General features: G+C 37.1%; 1 protein-coding gene across 1 annotated transcript in view; it reads left to right on the forward strand.

Moving 5' to 3' along the window:
• LOC131221117 (ent-kaurene synthase, chloroplastic) overlaps positions 1 to 12,289 on the forward strand; it is a 32,584-nt gene extending 20,295 nt beyond the window's left edge. Inside the window, exons 5-14 of the mRNA XM_058216243.1 lie at positions 1,053 to 1,270; positions 1,689 to 1,809; positions 1,887 to 1,984; positions 2,064 to 2,293; positions 4,236 to 4,348; positions 4,466 to 4,564; positions 7,641 to 7,856; positions 8,851 to 8,992; positions 9,071 to 9,316; positions 11,559 to 12,289. Of these exons, the coding sequence (XP_058072226.1) occupies positions 1,053 to 1,270; positions 1,689 to 1,809; positions 1,887 to 1,984; positions 2,064 to 2,293; positions 4,236 to 4,348; positions 4,466 to 4,564; positions 7,641 to 7,856; positions 8,851 to 8,992; positions 9,071 to 9,316; positions 11,559 to 11,867 (1,792 nt within the window). The 3' untranslated portion in view covers positions 11,868 to 12,289. The remainder of the gene's footprint in view (positions 1 to 1,052; positions 1,271 to 1,688; positions 1,810 to 1,886; positions 1,985 to 2,063; positions 2,294 to 4,235; positions 4,349 to 4,465; positions 4,565 to 7,640; positions 7,857 to 8,850; positions 8,993 to 9,070; positions 9,317 to 11,558) is intronic.
• Positions 12,290 to 21,354: the final 9,065 nt, after the last annotated feature.

Raw genomic sequence — 21,354 nt, forward strand, 5'->3', positions numbered from 1 at the left:
ATATGGTTGCTGTCATCTGCAACTTGTAATGTTTGGGTTATGCTCTATCTACAAATGGTTGGTCATGTGGAAGGTTTGATTTGTCATAAAACCATTGTACATATAAGGTCCAAGAGTCACCGCCATTTTAATGGTATGTATGAGTCACTGCCATTTCGTCTTGTCATAAAACTGTTATAAAACTATGCCATGTGTAGGGTGGAAGAGTCACCACCATTGTGCACTGGGCCATCATGAGGGCCCCTCACATTAATGGTATGGATGACACTAGTCATCATGTCAATGTTATGGATCACTATCCAATTCTAACAAACACAACTCATTTGAGTCACCACGTTGACTTGCTCGGGTCAAATTTTATAGGTCGACCAACTTGAGTCCAAGTCATGAGTTTACCAACCTTGATCATTACAGATTATGTCAGATACTCGTAGGATATTCTTTCTCTAAACCATGTGTGAAATTCATGACTTCAAATCCCAGTCCAGTGATGTGGTCGATTTGAAAATCCAAGCTGTATTGCCAAAATCAATGTGACTTGGACAAGTTGATCCAAGCCTTTAGGACCTGTTTGGATTGAGGGAAAAGAGGAACCGAAAAAGGTTTCCTTTGATGTGACATTTCATTTGTTTGAGAAACCAAAAAGAAAAAAGAAAAAAAAGGAAATCGATTTCATTTCCTCAACAAATGCTTCCTTCACAGTTTCTCCGGCAAAGCAAACAGGGGTAAGGGATTTGCATTCCTCCTTGCTTTTGTCAACTTTACACTCGCTTACCCTTGTTTTGTTTTCACCCAATCCAAACACACCCTTAATATACGCTATTCTCATTTGACTGAGCTGATGTGGACGACTCATGAATTTTCACAACCTTGTCAGAACAAGTCCCGAACTCCCAAGGGCTCTCCCCATCTTGTTCATATCCATTCTAATTCTAAAATCTTTTATTTTGGTATTGTTGTCTCTAAGAAGCTTTTCTCTTTCATTTAATTGGATTCTCATAACATTATTCTTTGCAGTTGCTAACATATGTTGTCTTTGTACATGAGTTTAGAGTCTGTGGAGCTCACTCTGAAGGAAGGAAAGCTTATCTGGCATATGTTGCAGAAGGGTTGGGTAAATCACAGAATTGGGAAGATGTCATGAAATTGCAAAGAAAGAACGGGTCTTTGTTTAATTCGCCATCCACCACTGCAGCTGCTCTAACCCACCTTCGGGATGCTAAATGCCTTGAATACTTGCAGTCGCTCTTAAACATGTTTGGCAATGCAGGTAACCTCCCAAACCATTTTCTCCTTGCATTTTTGTAACTTCAAAACTTGGTGCATGCGATCTTCTAGGGGTTGACTACGGTGTGCCCATCAATGTGTCAGTTGATCTAGACCTTCTAATTGTGGGTCCTCTTGTGTATGGGGAGTAGCATGAAACTCTTGCTGATAAGACAATTCTAATCATGTCATTGGACGCCATCAAAAGGATGATTCACAAGAAAATGTTTGGCGTCCAAATTTGATACGTGAAATTATATAGTTAAGATTGTCCCACATTTTGGATGGCATGGATTACATGCATTCCATGACTGCAACGCACAGGTTGACACTGTTCTGTTCAATATACAGTGGCGAATACACGACATAGTGCACCCCAATCTTCTACTGCTGTTTGATGGTAATGTTGTTGTCTGTTTCAGTTCCCACTGCTTATCCTCTAGATATATATACCCGCCTTCGTATGGTTGACAATCTTGAAAGGTTAGGAGTCGCTCGACATTTTAGGAATGAAATAAAAAGCGTGTTGGATGAAACATACAGGTAATAGTTGAAGCTTAGATCTGAATATTGCTTTCAATTTGCCAACCTATAAAAATATAACATTGCCCGCCATACAGATGTTGGCTGCAGAGCGATGAAGAGATATATTTAGACATATCCACTTGTGCAATGGCATTTCGGCTTTTACGTATGAATGGATATGACGTTTCTTCAGGTATTTGATTAAATAATTATTAACTGACTTCCTGGACGTGTTATGAATGTTTGTTAAATCAATGTAATATGTGCTTTAGATGCATTAATTCAATTTTCTGAAGAAGATGAGTTCTCTAATTCGATTGGAGGACATGTAAAGAATACGGGTACAGTTCTAGAGCTATATAAGGCTTCACAAATTATGACATTCCCAAATGAACTGGTCTTGGAGAAACTACATTCGTGGTCAAGTCAATTCCTGAAACAAGAATTATCCAAGGGTGTAATGCATATAGATGGATTCCATAAGGATATTAGTACTGAAGAGGTAATGTTTCCATGCTATTTATTCTCATTTCAATGTTTCCGTATCATGAAATTATGAGGTATCATATTATGCTCAACTGCATGCAATGGCATATGCTATTTGGCATAAGAGTTGTTTCGATAGGGTCCACCTTTTGGTGATCTAGATGTAAGGTGATCCCTGTTATAATCATATGTGGGAATGGAAAATGTCTCAAAAATCTCTTTCGTGGGATAATCATAGTTGTCCAATTAATGGTCCACTTGGATAGTTTAGCCAGTGGTTTACAATCAACAATTAAGATCTAATGTGTAGTGGTGTGGGTAACATTTCTGATAGTATTAGCATGACATGTCTAGGACCATGATTTTAAGTATCCATATCACTCGGCATCGCGCCTTAGTGATCCGAAACAAGGAGGTGGGTATCAAATCTTGTAGTACGCTGTTTTGCAAAATATAGCCTTTATAAACTTCCCGATATCGTTGATGCGTGTGATACATATTGACGATATCACAGTTTCGTTAGTCCCTAGTGAAAAAATTCAAAATTTTGATAAAAATGAAAAAATGATTTTCTTTGAAATTTTTTGTTGTGATCTTGTTCCTAAAGGAGATTATGACAATTGCTTTTCATATGTTTGGTGAGAAAATGGGATTTAAGTGCTTTACCTTATGCACACGGTTTGTGGGTGATTGTGTGCATCCTCAAGGAATAGTCTCGCCTTAATAAGGGGTGGAAGACTGGAGAGACACCCCATCATCATTAAAAAAAGGATTTAAGTGTGAAAAACTTGAGATTGTAGAGCATGCAGTATTGAAAAACTAATTGGTGAGTTTTTGCTAATTCAAATTGTTTTCTGTTGTTTAAATTGTTTGGAATCAGTGGAGATGTTAGTAATCCATGATTTTGCTTGTTTTGCATCCTCAATCATTGATTGACCTTAGATTTTCAAATTTAGGAAAAATGGGAGAAATTGGGGAAAATCCAAAAGTTTCTTAAGTTCACCCATCTAACTTGCAATTAGAGTGCTTGAAGGTGATATACAGATTGACGGTACTTTTTGAATTTTTGAAAAAAGTTAATTTTTTTAAAAAATTAAAAATATTGAAAATAAATTAAAAATGATTTTAAAAAATAGATTGATAAGATGTTATTTGTGCCTAATTTTTATGTTGATCTTAACATCAACTACACGTATGAAGGAATCAATGTTGGACTTATTTGATCCTTAGCTATTCATGCAAGGATTGGTCATTGGAGGTCTATAGAGAGTCCGTTTTATGAACTATCTGAGAGATCCAAAGAAGACTGAGCCAGTTGCAGAGAACCTTCAAGAGATGATCAACATACACTCTTATTTGTTTTCAAAAATTAAAATATAAAAAAATAATAACAAAATATATTTTTTAACTAAATGCACCATACATTGTAGGACAGTTTAGTGCAAGTATTTGGATAAATTTGGTGCAAGTAGGACTGATTTTGAATATAGTCGCATCACTTCTGTCAGGCTGTGCATGGTTTAAGATCCTATATAAAGGAAACTTATCATGTGTACTTGTTTTCTGTGGATATTTTAAGTCCAAAGTACGTAATAGTATCTTTCTTAATATTCTTTAAGTTTCATTGAAAATTTTGACCAATTTCCCAATGTTTCCCAAAAACAACGATACATTATGTGATACAGATAATCCCAAGGGTGTGCGTTACATGTCTCGATACCAATACTTAAATTAGTGGTCCAGGATAGGTCCTCCTAGATGGATGGCTAGATTATAGAATGAGGGGCCTGCCTATTATGAAGCTGGCCAAACAAGGCAAGTGGTTTAATTTGGTCGAGCATTGCATATTTCTTCTGGAACTTTTTTTTTTTGCTGTTGTTATTTTTATTTTCCGTAGAGGCAGCAACTGGTTGGGAAAAGTCATGGAAATTTGAAGTTTTTATATGGGCCCTTTTCAGGTAGAGTATGAACTAAAATTTCCCTACTATGCCAATTTGGACCGCTTATACAACAGAAGAAATATGGAGCACTATAATGCATGTGATTTTCAAATTTTGAAAACATCATACAGGCAAGTTTTCATTGAACTGTTTGGAAAGAAGAAAAGAAAATCCAAAGCTCTACAAGAATGTTTAGCTTGCGATATTTATTATGCATTGAACTTGTGATTTGACTTCCCATGTATCAGGTCCTGCTGTATCAATAACAAGGATATCTTGGAATTTGCAGTGGAAGATTTTAATCTTTGTCAATCCATTCAACGTCAAGAACTTGAACATCTCCAAAGGTATATGTATATCATTTAGGGTAATCATAGATGGAATGTTGAATTGGAGAGAATGCTCCAATGCTCTCAAAGCACTATAAGTTACAGTGCTCCTAGTTGCATCCATTCAATTGGACAGTCCAATCGATCGATCTGAATTGTCTATTCACTCCAGAGCACATTTTATGGACTACCATGCAAAACCAGCACTGATCAGATGATCTAATCCATCCTTGATTTGTCCTCATTTTCTCTAGCATCCCTTTTCTAAGTCGTGGATGGGATGGTTACGACTGCCAAACAAAAGTGATTCTTTAAAATCATAAGCCATCATGGATGGGATGATCCCTTTTCTAAGTCGTGGATGGGATGGTTATGACTGCCAAACAAAAGTGATTCTTTTCATGAGCCATCATGGTGGGTCCTTACAAATAGATGGATCAAATTGTTGATTGGATCTGTTTTTATGTAAACGAGCTTGACTGTCCCTATTAAAGTCCCTCAGCCAAATGGTTAGTATTTGTCAGATTGTTGTAATGTTTGCATGGATGTAATTGAAGGTCTGGATCAATGTATTGGACTGTCTAAGTGTCCCAACACAACTAGGAGCTCTATGGCTTATATTGCTCTAGTTTGGGTTGGGGAAGTAAAAGTAGCTCTAGTTGGATGAGAAGAAGAAGAAGAAGAAGAAGGGGGGGGGGGGGATGGGTTAGGTATTAGAATGCGACTCTCCTGGGGACTGAAACCGATATGACTCATCCCAGCTCGGTCTGACTTGGTTTGACTCGGTCACATATTAGTGTGGTGGCTTGTTTCATTTTGGACTGAAACCGATACTACTCAAATGCTATCGAGTTGAATTGAATGAACTTTAAACCTTGTATAGAGGTGAGAATTGAGATGTCGTAGACGATGAGTGAAATAGGCTACTACTCCAGCAAGTAGTCTTTTCAATGACATTTTGCAGAGAAATAGCTAGTCGAGTGGAGGAGAAGCTTTGCAATGACTATTTACAAGGCCAAAGAGGCGTATGAAGTTGCATCAATTATTGGGAAATCAAACTTACGAGTCTCACTATGAAGCTCCTGTAGAGTCTGGCAGAGGAAGGACTAAGGCAGGAAACAAGGATGTAATGATGCAACTGCAGACCATCTCAGCCAGGATGGAAGAAAGAAGAAAGAAAAGGAAAGTAAAAAGGGAAGATGAAAGGAGAAAAGAGGGGAAATATCTCCAAACCCAAGATTTAGGTTTTTGCAATGGCAGCATCATTGCACCATGCGAGCATCATCCCAGTTCCCTAGAGGCTCGTAACATGAGCATTTTGTAAGAGATAAGAAACGGAAAGGTGAAAACAAAAAGAGTTTAAGGTTTATTTAGGAACGTGGCATAGTTAGGATTTGAATTCTCATTTTGATGATTTTTTTCTTTCTATTATTAAGTTTTATTGTTTATTCAATCACTTAGTATGTACTTTTACTAATTAAAGGACACTTTCCTAGTTATCATAGTTATGCAGTGATTCGAAGACAGGGCATGCATGGAATATAAAACCCACATGTGATATTTTGATGCTAATAGCATTTTGTTTTCTAATTGTTCTTGGAGTGATTCTCAGCAATTTAAGTGATTTCTCAAGGCCTGGCTAGTGTGATGCTAATAGTAAATAGTCATTGGATGGTCTGATGGTAGCCAATATGTAAGTTATGATCTAAAATTGCAATTGTAACTCTCTCTCTCTCTCTCTCTCTCTCTCTCTCAAATTTGCTATAGTTATTTGTTATTAAAGGTTTAAAATTTAAGGAGTTCGTTGATCGCAACCATGCAATAGTCATAATCCTGCACGTCATATAAGGGAATCAGTTTGGCTTCATGCCAGGGTGATCGGTACGGAGGATATATTCTTACTTAGACAACTGATGGGAAAGAGTAGAAGAAGGGGAAGAACCTATGCAAGTTTTTGAAGATTTGGAGAAAGCACACAGTAGAGTATGTAGGAAGGTTATGCAGTGAGTGCTCAGGAGGAAAGGAGTCCTTGGAAAAAAATATTGACATCATTAGAGACATGTATGAGGATTTTGTTACAAGAGTGAGAACTACTTGTGGTTGAGACTAGTGAGCTCCTTTGTTTGTGGCTTTTTCATCAAGCATTGGCTTTAGGCCGTTACCTTTCTCGACTTATTATAGATGAGCTAGTATTTCACAATATCTAGCAACAGGACTAGAGAGGGGTGAATTCTAAATTGGATGTTTGGAAGAAGGCTCTACCGTCAAAGGTCTCGAAATTAGCAAAATGAGTATTTGAAGTGCAACTTTAGTGAGGATTGTCACATAGATGAGCCTTTGACTAAAATTGATGGTAATGAGCTTCTTAGAGCGACACATTTCATTACCTTGGCGCTGTAATTTAATAGGATGGAGAGACCAACGTGGATGTTTGCAATATAATTTCTGACAGGTGGATGATGCAGAGATTTACCCCTGGAGTGTTTTAGGATTGCTGCATGTGCAATGGGCAAAATTTTATAAAATAGCTATTTGATTGGCTGTGTTATATGTAGCGTTGGGCAATTGAGATGGTTCGGCTATGTGCTATGAAAGACAGAGGAGGTCATGAGAGGAAGGCCCAAAAAGGACTTGCCTCAAGGTGGTGGGAAAAGATATGGATGCTTGTGCACTTATTCTGGACACGGATTTGGGAATATTTGGCAAAACAGGATTCATAAAGAGGATCCAAAGAGCTGGGAGAGGCTATGATGATGTGATGGTGAAAGAGACAATGATCATGTTATAATACCTTCTTTCTTATTTATAATGTGGGATAATGCTCTAGTTGTGGTTACATTACTTCTCAAGTAGGACATGGAAGGAATACAACTACAATTTGAGGGATATATCCTCTCTGAATACGAGATTTGCTAGACCCACACTCATGTGCAACAAAGTTCATGTACACACCACACATGTGCCAGCATCACACGATAGGTCCAAGATCGGATCACCCATCAGAAAGGCACCATGATATTGATGGATGGATTGAATCTCATGTGTGCTATGCTAGTATGAATGAGTGTATACTGATATCTTTCCATGTGAACAGGTGGGTCAAAGAAAACAGACTGGATCAGCTAAAATTTGCTAGGCAGAAGCTGAGCTACTGTTATTTCTCAGTTGCCGCCACCCTGTTTTCTCCCGAACTATCTGATGCTCGCATGTCTTGGGCCAAAAATAGCATACTCACCACTGTTATTGATGACTTCTATGATATTGGTGGTTCGAGAGAAGAACTAGTAAACCTCATTAAATTGGTCGAGCGGTATGTTTTCTTTTCTATCCTTCTTTCCAATTGAGTTTGAGGGCTTATAGAATGCGTGTTTTTTTTTTTTTCTTTTTTCTTTACGTGATACTCATTTTTATTAGAAAGGGCTTATAGAATGTTGAGCCCTGGGCAACATATAATTTGACAGCCTGAGCTCAACATTCTATAAGCCCTTTCTTGGTACATTCTATAATTTCGACTCGAGACTGTACAGTTTGCTTGGATTTTCATTTTCCACAAATGGGTTTCTTGGTTCAGCACTTCAAACTGTTGATATGACAGCCTGAGCATCAAAAATCTCTTAGCGGGGAAGATCCTGCCTGTTAATTGGTGACCGAAAAATAGATGGTTAAGAAAGACATACAGCTTATGTACGCGTTCAACCAAAAAAGCCAAAAGATATAACGGTTAGGATCTTTTGATCTGGGGTTTTTTTTTTTTGGTGGATGGGGTGTCCTGAATGGGGCCCATGATCAATTGTAGATCATTGAACCATGGCCCCACCTGCACTAAGTACAAAACTAAGCAAAGTGTACATTTTATTGGGTCAAGCATTGTACAAACCTCATAGTTTGAACTTTGAAGTACAAGATTTTGTACCTGTGGGTCCCATGGTCTGATCATCAAGACCATTGATGTGATGGCCCCACTGATAATAGGGATGCCTTAAAAGCCTCCTAGATTGGAAGATCCTAACAATTTTACCTTTTGAATATAAACAGAGGACTCAGAAAAAAATATGTGCAGCAGTGGTCCACAGTCATGGAAAATAGCCTGAAAGGGCTAGGATCTTCTGCATGTGAGATATTTTGGGCAACTCTCAGCCATGGTGGAGTCCATCTGATCAACAGTTTGGATCGAAGCATGGGCCTGCATGTACATATGTTTGCTTTCGCTCAATACCCTATAATTCCTCAATGAGACCACCATTTCCTCTGATCCACTTGATTCTGCTTCCCAGTTGAAATAAATGTAATGAATTGACCCTCAGGTGGGACAGGAATTCAGCAGCTGATTGTTGCTCCGAACAGGTCGAGATCATATTTTTCGCACTTTGCGACACAATCAATGAGATTGGAGCCAAGGCATTCGCATATCAAGGGCGTTGTGTCACACACCACGTGACTGAGATAGTAAGATCTCTTCTCTAATTTCTCCTAAATTTTCTGTTAGATAGGAGGTGACATGTACCACTGTGTTTTCTGCAACAGTGGCTGACCTTGCTCAAGTCTATGATGAGAGAGGCAGAATGGCTGCTTGACAAATCTCTGCCCACTTTGGATGAATATATGACAAATGGGTATGTATCATTTGCCTTGGGGCCCATCGTTCTCCCAGCGCTCTATCTTGCAGGGCCAAAGCTTTCTGAGGCGGTCATTAGAGATTCAGAGTACCATAATCTATTCAAGCTAATGAGCACATGCGGGCGTCTTCTCAATGACCTGCAAGGCTTCAAGGTAGAAATTCTCATTCATCCCATTGCGTTATAGGCTTATAGCACCCAATTTTAATAGAGGTGTGCTTGGACCAAGAGTCTCTACAGCGGCTTGGGTTTTAGTTGTACAAGTGAGCCCCATGGTTCAATTGTATAACCCATTGTATAACGGGCCTCTCTATGGATGGTGCAGCAACCCCAGACTCGAAGATCCTGGCTATAGAAGATTTGGCCTTCTTTTGGTCGAATGTGAACTGTTGTTTGGCTGAGAGTTTGTACCTATGCTCTGGTTATAATTTGTGCTAGTGGGGCCCATGGTTCAGAAATATAAGCTTCATGGGACTCGAATGTGGTTGGCCCAGGCACCTACTTCCCCAGATTGAAGATCCTAGTTATAGATTATTCAGCCTAACTGTCCATTTTTCAGTCATCTATTGGAGTAGGATTTTTCCATCTGAGACTTGGGACTGGTAATATCAATGTTAGGTTCCCCAATTGTACAACTGAACATCTTGTAGAAGGGTTGGGATCTGCCTAGAACTGGGCAGGGGACGACTCGACTCGTCTGACTCGTTCTGACCCAACTTGACCCGAACCGAGTGGTTGAGTCGATCTGAACCGAGTAAACTTCATCCAATCTGAACTCAAACCGAGTTGAGCTCGAGTCACCCAGTAACTTGACTCGACTCGACCCAAAATCCGATTATATATATATATATATATATATATATATATATATATATATATATATATATATATAGTCTGGTTTCGGATCAAGTCTATTTCAAAACCGGGTCGAGTCGGGTCAGCCCTAACTTGGTCCAACTCGACTCGATGCCCAACTCTAGATCTGCCTGCATGGAATGTTTCCGGCACAAACCTCATCTGCAGTGGGACCATCGGACCAATGGTTTGGAACACCAAACCATGGGACCCACATGGAGCAAATTCCTCTGCATTCGCAGACTACATGTATGCTGATGAGCAGGACTGTATCTGCCACTTTAGCCATATGTTGCAAGTATTCGTGTAGTATCCCTATCCATATTGGCATTGACACTATGGGGCCATTTGGATGCAATCAAACTTGTGTGGGCACAAGCTGTCTAGATCATTTTCTTGGATAAAACACCCTGGAGCAGGGTTTAAAGATGGATTGTGGCACTAGGGAGTGTAACATGGATGGATTCATATGCAACTTTTATGGCGCATGTGCACATTGGCACATATTCAGCACTTGAAGATTTATGATGGCACATGCCCACATGTGGGGCACTTGAACTTGGATGGCCTCACATGTGGCACATTTTATGCATGTGTACTAGATAGCATTCCCACATACACGTTAGGGATAAGCTATCCCCATTGTTATTTCATATTTTTTTGCAAAGATATGTTATCCTTGTTATTGCACTGGATAAGTCTGCCATGGACGGCTTGGGCCAAAATAACTTTGCTTAAATTTAAATGGCCCCTATTCTGGTACGCTGAGCAGAACGCAGATTCCCTATTGACGTAAGGTGGCTACTGGATGGTGCTCTATGGGCCCCACCATGATGTGTGTGTTTTATCCACACCGTCAATGTGTTTTTCTATATTATTTTTGGGCATGAGACCAAAAATGAGGCAGATCCAAATCCCAGTGGACGACACCACAAGAAAACAGTGGTGATTGAATGCCCACCATTAAAAACTTCCCAAGGCCCATTGTAATGTATATTTGCCATCTAACATGTTGACTAGGTCACACAGACCTAGATGAAGGGAAAACATAAATATCAGCTTCATCCAAAACATTTGTAGGCCCCAAAAAGTTTTTAATTGTGGTCGTTCAATTACCACTGTTTTTTGTGGTGTGGTCCAAATGAGATTTGGATCTGTGTCATTTTTGGGCTCATGCCCTAAAATGATCTAAAAAAATGGATGGACGGTGTGGATAAAACACATACATCATGGTGGAGCCCACAGAGCTGGATCTAGTAGACACTAGCTACTGAGAACGTCAGCAGGCAATCTGTGTCCCCCTGAGCACCATCTGGGTACACGGTTCCTCACGGCTCAGTCCATACCTGACCCATAGTGGGCCAGTCCATGTAGTCAAGGACCGTTTGTGGCTCAAGTTATATAACCTAGCCCACTATGGAGTGGGAGTCATATAACAATGTGGTGCTGATAATTTACAAACCGCTAACTGTCATGAGTAAATGTTGTTGTCCGTTTTAGTAATAACTATTATTTGGGTTGCTGTTCTGATTTTGTTGCAGAGAGAATTCAAGGAAGGGAAACTGAATAGCGTGTCACTCCGCATGGTCCACAGCAATGGTGAGGTCACTGAGGAAGACGCCGTGAGAGAGATGAGGGGTATCATCGACAATAGTAGGAGAGAGCTGCTGAAGTTGGTGCTGCAGACTAAGGGGAGTGTTGTTCCAAGAGCTTGCAAGGATTTGTTTTGGAAGATGAGCAGGGTATTGCACCTTTTTTACTTGAGGAATGATGGGTTCACTTCACCACAGGAAATGATTGGTTCTGTGAATGCAGTTCTACATGATCCCCTTAATCTGCTGTCTATTTGACAGCAACTGTCATCGAGATGAAAGATTGAAGAGGTGATCGTGGTGCATGTTCCAATGTGGTATACCTAGGCGGGGTCCAGCCATTCATCAGGTGGGGTCCATGGAACACATGACTCTGCCTGAAAATCAGGGTGGTCCAATTATCTAGTGGGCTGCACTCTATGAGTGAAAAAGGAAAATGGAGAAGGTGAGAAAGGTCATGTATGCAATGCACACAGTATGACAGATCTTGATTTTCGGACCCTGGGCATGTTTGAGTGGCCCCCCACCGGATGAGTGACCAGTTCCCATACGTGTGCCAAGTTAGCATGTGTGCCATAATTCTCCCCTCTTACTTGATGAGAGGTGATGTATTATAATAATACACAAATCAGTGACAATGGAAAATTTTCTTAAAATGATTAGCTCCAAAGCTTTAAGTTTGCTTCTTCGTCTTCTTTTTATTTGTGTATTCCCTCGTAGGTTTTCTGGGTAACACCTTGCCTGGGCTAGGCTTCAATAACAGGTCATGCCTATGGAAAGCTTGTACACCAAACAACTGAACTGTAGGTGGGTTATGCCCAGTTGGAAGTTGTTTGGGTCCATATACTAGTTTTAAATGGTCTACTGTTTGGAAGTGTTTGAAACATTCAAGGGCCTGTTTCGCTGACGTGGAAAAATGAGTTCAGCTCATTTTACTATTGTAATTATGTATTAGAGATTTGGTTATCAAGATTATTTTTAATCGTACCAGAATGAAATATGATCTCTAATACATAATTACCATTAATTTAAAAAATGAGATGAACTCATTTTGAGGGCGTCTATCAAACAGGCCCTAGGTGGGTGTTGGAAACTAGCGTAGCATTGGCGGATCGAAATAATTCTTATGTAAGTAGGGTTGTCATTGAGCTGCAGCCAAATAGATGAATGACTTTGCATCATCTTCATCTCTACCACATTTTGACGATGAAATTTATGAAGATTGACATACGGTTTGTTATTCTTGTTATTCTGCACAAAAACACCACTAATTCGTGGGAAGATACTGAACTTGCACAAAAATGTCCTGCCTAGTTCAGTAATTTGTGGGAAGATACTGAACTTTTGTATTTGAAAAATGTTTTCGAAGATATCATTGAAGTAGAGGGGGATTGATAGAGTAATCGTTTATTGTAATTTTCAATATGACTAGGTGGGGGCAAGCAAATTCCGAATGATGGCCCCAACATTCAAAATCCTGGTCCTATTTCTTAAATAGCTAACCTTGTTTTTTATATACAACTGTGCTGAAAAATGTGTCTATCCCATTTTAGATAACAACGATGATGAATTCAGGGCTGGTTTGGTTTTGAATTACCACTGGACTCGATTGTAAATAAGTCTGTTGGCAGCATGCATGTGCCACATGTGTGGCAGACATGTTAGGTTTGGGCAACCGCTGGGTCCTTCACGTGGCAGCAGCTACCTCCACCACCCTCCCTCTCTTATTTAAAGGCAGCATGCATGTGCCACATGTGTGGCAGACATGTTAGGTTTGGGCAACCGCTGGGTCCTTCACGTGGCAGCAGCTACCTCCACCACCCTCCCTCCCTTATTTAAAGGGAAGAGGAGAGGGGTGGAAGGGGTGTTACACACGCACCACCATAGGGATGGAGGGAAGGGGGGAAAAGCAAAAGAGAGATTTGTGCACATGGCACGTGGGCTGTGTGCGCGGTGGAGGGCTGCGTGCACTTTGGATACGTGGTGTCACGCCTTAAAATCCGTGTTTAAAGTGTGTACCCTTGGACGTGAGTTTCAGTTTATAACTTGTATACAAAGTGTACTAAATTTCCTGCTTAGTTTAATCATAGGTGATAATTACATTCAATCTAAATTCCACCCTAATTCCAATTACGCGTACAGAACATGTAGCACCAATTAACTAAGCATATATAAATCTTGATGACAATTAAAATAGTATAAATCTTTAAAATCATTCATTTATTATATTGCTATACTATAAATATATGTTTATTCTAGATTAACATTGGTTCAATGAGATAATTCTAAACAGTTTCTTAAAATCTCATAATCAATACCAATATGCATTATACGCTGATCAAACTATTCTACAAAAAAAAAAAAAAAATCAGAAATGGTCGAATGCTGCCACTTTTTCTTCAGACAAGTATGGTCATGTTTCACATGGGTCATGTTCAGGTGTGGTGGATCCTTTTGGTTCTTGTGCCATATCGTCTGTTAATGGCTCATATGTATAATTTTTCCATTAATAAAAAGGTAAGTTGGCTAGACTTAGTGAAATAACTCGGCGTGGTTCATGATTATAGCAATTAAAATAATACAAGCACTAAATGTAACCATGTATGCATGATGATATGGATGCAAATGGTATATAAGCGCATCAGATGGGATGATTGTCCATCTGCTTGGGTTGAAGATCAACCCGCATCCATCCGTTAGGTAGGCTTCTGGTAACACTCTATTAGGAACGATATTTTTTTCAGGGAGGGACTCTAAGATCGACAATGTAAATGCAATGAATAATGGATAATGTATGAATGTATCATTTTTATAACTGTCATAGATATTTGTCTTGATAAGAATATTCATATGTGAATTTAATGTACAATTATCATAGTCATGTAATTTAACACAAATTAATAAGTGATTTACCGTAGCATACAATATTACAACAAAATATTCAAATCAGTATATCAATTAATCAAACAATCACAAATAATTTATTTTAATTCCAATGAATTATGAGACACATTGGGTTACTCAACTGAGTCTGGTAGTGTAAAATTCATAAGGTAATTAGGTTGGTTTGAATTCAAAGATCCTATCAGTTATATCAATAAGATTATTATTCATTTATGGTTTGAATTCATTTGGTTATATTACATGGTGGGGGCCCACCTTTGATATACATCCTGGGTGGCCTAACCATAAATGATCAAATAATTAAAATTATATACTTATTAAATTTAATTATCAAAATTTAGATTTTCTTTTTAAGATCCTAAAATTGAATGTTAAATGATTAATCAGGGTGGCCCACTGAATGATTGGATCATTCGGATTCTTGAGGTCTCGACATATTTTGCCTCTATACATTGGATGAATAGTGTTGATCTAACCACATATACATCGATGACCCATCTCGACTTTCTACACTAAGTGATCCCAATCAGTTGCACAGAAATCTAAACTTTTCTTATTAAATATTTATAGATTTGACTAGTATGGCCCATCCAATGGTCAAAATTCAAGGCACTGTTATCTTTTGATGCTTAGGATCAAATGACCCGTTCAGATCTATCTTAACACAATCAGATTCCATCCATTAAATTTATTCCTAAAATATTACTGATCAGATCTGAAATCATAAAGCATCACTTTGTTAAAATTTTCTCTACACATGTATACAATGATCGTGTGGATGATCCACATCATCCATTGTATAGATCGGAAAGAAATTAACAACATAATAAAAAAACTAAAAAAATCTAAGGGTTGGAATTTACCTGATCAAGCTATCTTAGAATCTTCTCTCCATTTTTCTTTAGAGCTTCCTATCTCTTTTTTGATAAAAAATATTATTATTACTCTAAGAATATATCTCTAAACCTCTCTCTCAATTAAGAATGTCTCTACCAACTTAATTATTGACTTGTTTTTATTTTTCATTTTAAAATAAAATATTTAAATATTTATTTAAGTTTTTTTAATGCACCAAAATTTAGTCATGTAGTGTGTGTGCTGCGATATAGAATAGGATATATTCTTATGGTTGGTTGTGTGCGTTGGCATACCATCGTCGTTGTCGGATTAGGTAATTGAATTGGCTCATCTTATCTGTGTAGTTGGGCCATTGGTTTTCATGTTTCGGTTCTCCGATTTCAGTTGTGTTATCGTGTCATTTAATCCATAATCATATTAATTAACGTAACTCGCAACACTCTCTGTTTGCGCCCAACAATGATATTAGAGTCACAATTGACATGGTTTTGATGAAGAAAATTGAAAAATTTTCTTTTTATTTAATCCGCACAAATCACTGCACAGGAATACGTAACAAATAATGATATAAAAAATAATATAATAACTATTTGTCTGGTATCTCTCAATGGTGGCTGTAAGTGCTGTAATGTATGAAACACACTCTTGTTTGTCAAATTTCGATGAGACAAAACAACTTATAATATGATTCACCTTCAAGTGAATTAAGATGGAAAGTTCACCTTCAAGTACTAGTCATGAAAGTGCAAGCATAAGCACAAGTCATGAAGTTGGAAAGTTCAAGCTAAAATGAGTTTAAGTTCTACTACACTTTTAGCAGAAGATTAAGCTCCATTATCGACTGTACTTCAAGTATAAGATCAACTATACATTATCGAAGATTTAAGCTTTACACTTCGATGTCCAGTCTTCTTAGGTATAATAGACCCTAGAAAGACCTTAGACTTAGGTGCTTTCAAAAGACAACTTATATGAGTTTTTATACTTTGGTCAGGCTTTAGTTTGACTAATTTGGGCCTTGGTTTGACTAGTCTAAGCTGTAGCTCAACCAGTCTAAGATAATCTTTGACCAGTCCAAGTTTGAAATCCAAAAAACAGATATTTCTAGTGCTTTCTCGACTAGTCGAAGAGTGACCTTCGACCAGTCGAGGGTTGCTCGACTCGAAGTCTAGCAATCATATTTTGGCTCCCTCGACCAATCGAAGAACAATTTTATCCGATTATGCCAAAAATTTAAAATTTTGTTAGATCTTAAATGAGTCGAAAGAGACCTTAGACGAGTCGAAACGAACAATATTTCTAACTATAAATAGTGCTTTTCTCTCATTCTGAAATTATTCATTCAAGCTAAGAAAAACCTTCACCAAGAGAGAGAGAAGTTCCCACTATCTTTAAGCTATTGCATGGTATTTTAGTATTTTATTTATATAGCCTTTTGTTTTAATTCCTTGATCTCTTTTCATGAATCTAATTCTTTCAAGAGAGTAATTGCCTTTCTTTGATATATTGAGAAATTCAAACAAGTAGCCTTTGGTTTGAATTAATTTAAAATCATTCTAGAACCTAGAACCCTTGTTTGTGTTACTGGACATTGAACATTCTACTTCAAGCAAAGCGGTTCTACAAGTTACATAAAAAATGTCTTCAAAGAGAATATAAGTACAATTCTATTCTTTGTATTTTGGTTTCTTTGAGATATCCAAAAAATCTTGTGTATTGGTTTTGACTGAGATAGCCAGAAAATCTCAATGTGGGGTTTTGTCAATTGTGTAAGATTTTAAGGTGAACCTGTGAAAACCTTATTTTTAGTGAACGCCAATATCACGTGGGTTGTGATTATTAAGAGTGGAGTAGGTGTGGCTGTTTGAGAACAGTTGATGTACACACCAAACCACTATAACTCCTGGTGTTGTGGTGAATATTTAATTTTTGTATCTGTGGTGAATGATTGTAACTTTATTTCTGCACTAGTGAATGATTGTAATAGATAGGTTTAATATCTCTTGCTTGATTTGAAGTCTTGATCTTTACAAACGTTCATGAAATTAGGTTGTCCTACCTAAAACTTTATTTTTGGTGTAAGGTTGTCCTACGAACTAAGTTTGAAGCAAATTTTCAATACTAGTGCTATTGAGATTTGTAATTTATTCTGATTTATTTATTATTTCAGTACTCTAAGTTTTTATTTGGCATTGTCCTATTCACCCCCCTCTAGGACTGTTAAGCTCTCCCTTTTTCAAGTGGTATCAAAGTTAAGTTACTCATAATTTTGGACTAAGTTCCTTAAGTTTAAAGATTTAGAGCTTTCATTATGTCAAATTTCGATAGCTGGTATATACCCAAGCTACCACCTTTTGATAGCTCCAACTATGCATACTGGAAAGCCGGAATAAGGATTTTTCTAAAATACTTAGATGAAAGCATGTGGCAAACCACTGTAACCAAATGTAAACCACCGATGTTTGAAGTTCTAGGCAGTGATGTTACTAAATATATGAAAGAAACTGCATTCTACTTATGGACTATACCTCAGAAAAGCGAAAGCAGTGCAAATGATGAGGCCTTAAATGTCATAACTTGTGCTTTATTACCTGATGAGTTCAAAAAAATCATTTCATATGATACAACTAAACAAGCCTGAGATATTCTTGAAATGACACATGAAAGAACTACTATAGTTAAGAAATCTGAAGTTCAAATCCTCATTACAAAATTTGAGGAAATTCGTATGGAAGAAAATGAAACTTTTATGGACTTCTATAGGAAATTAAATGATATAGTAAATTCTATGTGGGGTCTAGGAGATGTAATCCCAGAAAGCAAGGTCTGTGCTAAAATACTGTGATCACTTCCTGAGAGATTCCATTCCAAAGTAACTGTCATTCAGGAATTAAGAGATACTAATCAAATAAAGGTTGAGGAGTTAGTTGGTTCTCTCCAAACGTATGAATAGTTAAATTTTAAAGCTCCTAAAGGTAAGTTTATTGCTCTTAAATCATCTAAATCTGTTTCAAAAGATAACTGTGTTAATTCTGATGTTGAAGATACAAAAGATGATGTGACTTTACTTATTAAGAATTTTTACAGAATTTTCAAAAACAAGAAAAGATCTGATTTTCAAAAACCATCTGACAAAAGAAAAGGAAAATCTAAATCTTGAAAATCTGTAAAAGACAGTCAATGTTTCAACTACCATGAATACAAGCATTTAACGAATAAATGTCCTAAAAGGAAAAGATAAAAAAGAAAGGGCATGTTAGCTACTTGGGATGAATCATCCGGCTTTGAAAGTTATTTTGAGTCAGATGAATCAGAACAAGAAAATTCAAATGAAGTAAAAGCCCTGATGATTATAGCCAGAGTCACCTCCTCAGATAGCCGTAACTTATCTGATTATGATAATCTCCGGAGTGACCCTGAAAATGAGAATGAAGATGATCTTCAGGATGCTTACAATGCCTTATATAGGGAAAGTTGTAAAATTGCTTTCAAACTGAAAATTCAAAGGGAAAAATATCCTCAACTAAAAGAAGAATTTAAAAATAATATTTTGAAAAAATCTCATCTTTCTGATTGTTTTGAAAAAAAAAGAAGCAAAACTTGATTTCAATATCAAAATCTCAAAGTTAGAAAAACTTAGAATTGAAAATGAGAATCTAAAACTCAAAGTTTCTTATCTTTTGAGTTCTAAGGATACTTGGAGATATGTTCATGGAGACCCCAAGCTGGAAAAGCTTTTAACTGCATCCAAGAAATGTGGCGATAAATCAGGTTTGTGCTAAATCAAAGATAGTTCACTGAAAAAATAAAAATACATCTCCTATATTTGTAAAAGGAGAACCTCAAACTCTAAAGGTAAGAACTTGAGAAATTTTGGTTGAAATGATTTTAAAAATCCAAAACCTTTTCAAGTTTCTAAGATTAACTCTAATACTATCAGCTAAAGAAATCAAAGATTTAATAAACCCCCTTTGACTGAAAAAAATAGTGGACTTACTCAAAGAGCTTCTTAAATCTAACTCAAATGGAATCGGAGTTAATAGACAGTGGAGTAATTCCAACTCCCAAAATGGAAAAAATCCAATGAAATTCCTAAACCTAGAACCATATTGAAATAGGTTTCAAATGTTACATGCCTTGTTGCCTACATAGCCTTCAAAGCCACTAGCCATTCAAAATTGTACCTGGATAGTGGATGTTCAAGACATATGACAAATGATAAAAAAATATTCACCAACTTTAGAGAAGTAAACGACGGCTCAATTACTTTCAGTGATGGAAACAACTGCAGAATTATAGGCCAAGGTACTGTTCAACTCTCTAATCTCCCTCCCTTTGAGAATGTACTGTATGTTGAAGGTATAAAACACAACCTCCTAAGTATATCTCAAATCTGCGATAACAATCAAGCATGAAATTTACAAATCACGGATGTGAGATATTAAATGAGAAGGGAAGTGTTATATTAAGTGGGTGTAAAACTTCTGAGAATTGCTATATTATTAATGACTCATGCTCTTCTAATTTTTCATGTTACATGGTCCAAACAGACAAAATAGAACTATGACATAAACGTCTTGGACATGTCAACTTTAGAAATCTTTATAGCTTCAGAAAGAGAGATCATATTAGTGGTCTACCCAAATTAAAAAAAAAAGTAGAAAAGATTTGTGGTGCATGTCAAATTGGCAAACAAATTAGGAATAGTCACAAGAAAGTGAACTCCTTAGCCACATCCAAACCTCTTGAACTACTCCATATGGATTTGGTGGGACCAACAAGAACGAAGAGTAGAGGTGGAAAGAAGTATATTCTGCTTATTGTAGATGATTTTACCAGATATATGTGGGTAGCCTTCTTGAGAGAAAAATCTGAAACTCTTGATGAAGTTAGAAGAATTCTAAAACGAATTTAGAGTGAAAAAGAAGTACATGTGATCAAGATCAGAAATGACTATGGTATTGAGTTTGAAAATAACAGTTTTGAGAAGTATTGTATAGACCATAGTGTATCACATGAGTTCTCAGCTCCTAAAACACCTCAACAGAATAGAGTTGTTGAAAGAATGAACAGAGTGTTACAGGAAATGGCCAATGTAATGTTAAATAGCATGAATTTACTGAAAAACTTATGGGCTAAACCTGTTAATACTGATTACTACATTATAAATCGTGTGTATGTCAGAAAAGAAAAAGATAAAGCAGCCTATGAGCTATGGTTTAATAAGAAGCCAACTATTAAATACTTTCGAACTTTTAGAAGTAAATATTACATTTTATGTGACCGGAAAAATTTGGGTAAGTTTGAAGCAAAGAGTGATAAGGGAATATTCTTAGGTTATGATCTAAATAATCGAACATATCGTGTTCTTAACAAAAGAATATGAGTGATTCAGGAATCGATTAACGTTGTAATTGACGATCACCTGATCACACCCAGACCAAGTCAAGACAATGATGAAGTTAACATTATTGACAAACCTGACTCTTCATCTAAATCAGATAATTCTGAATTAAGATCAATTAAAGACCATCCAACTGATCAAATATTAGGTAACCCTCGTACTGGTGTTCAGATAAGAAAAAAATTAGAGAATATCTATAACTACGTCTGCTTTACTTTTCAAATTGAACCGGCAAATGTAAATGAAGCACTTGCCGATGAAAGTTAGATTTTGGCTATGCAAGAAGAGTTAAATCAATTTGTTAGAAATGATGTTTGGTATTTGGTTCCCAAACCTTCTTATAAACATATAATCGGAACCAAATGAATTTTTAAGAACAAATCTGATGAAATGGGAAATATCATTGGAAATGAGGCTAGACTGGTTGTACAAGGTTATAATCAGATAGAAGGAATTGACTACAATGAAGCCTTTGTACCAGTTGCACACCTTGAATCCATTAGATTATTTATATCAATTGCTTGCTATAAAAAATTCAAGATATATCAAATGGATGTTAAAAGTGCGTTTCTAAATGGT

The sequence above is a fragment of the Magnolia sinica genome, chromosome 12 (genome assembly GCF_029962835.1).
Source record: "Magnolia sinica isolate HGM2019 chromosome 12, MsV1, whole genome shotgun sequence".
Taxonomy (NCBI): Eukaryota; Viridiplantae; Streptophyta; class Magnoliopsida; order Magnoliales; family Magnoliaceae; genus Magnolia; species Magnolia sinica.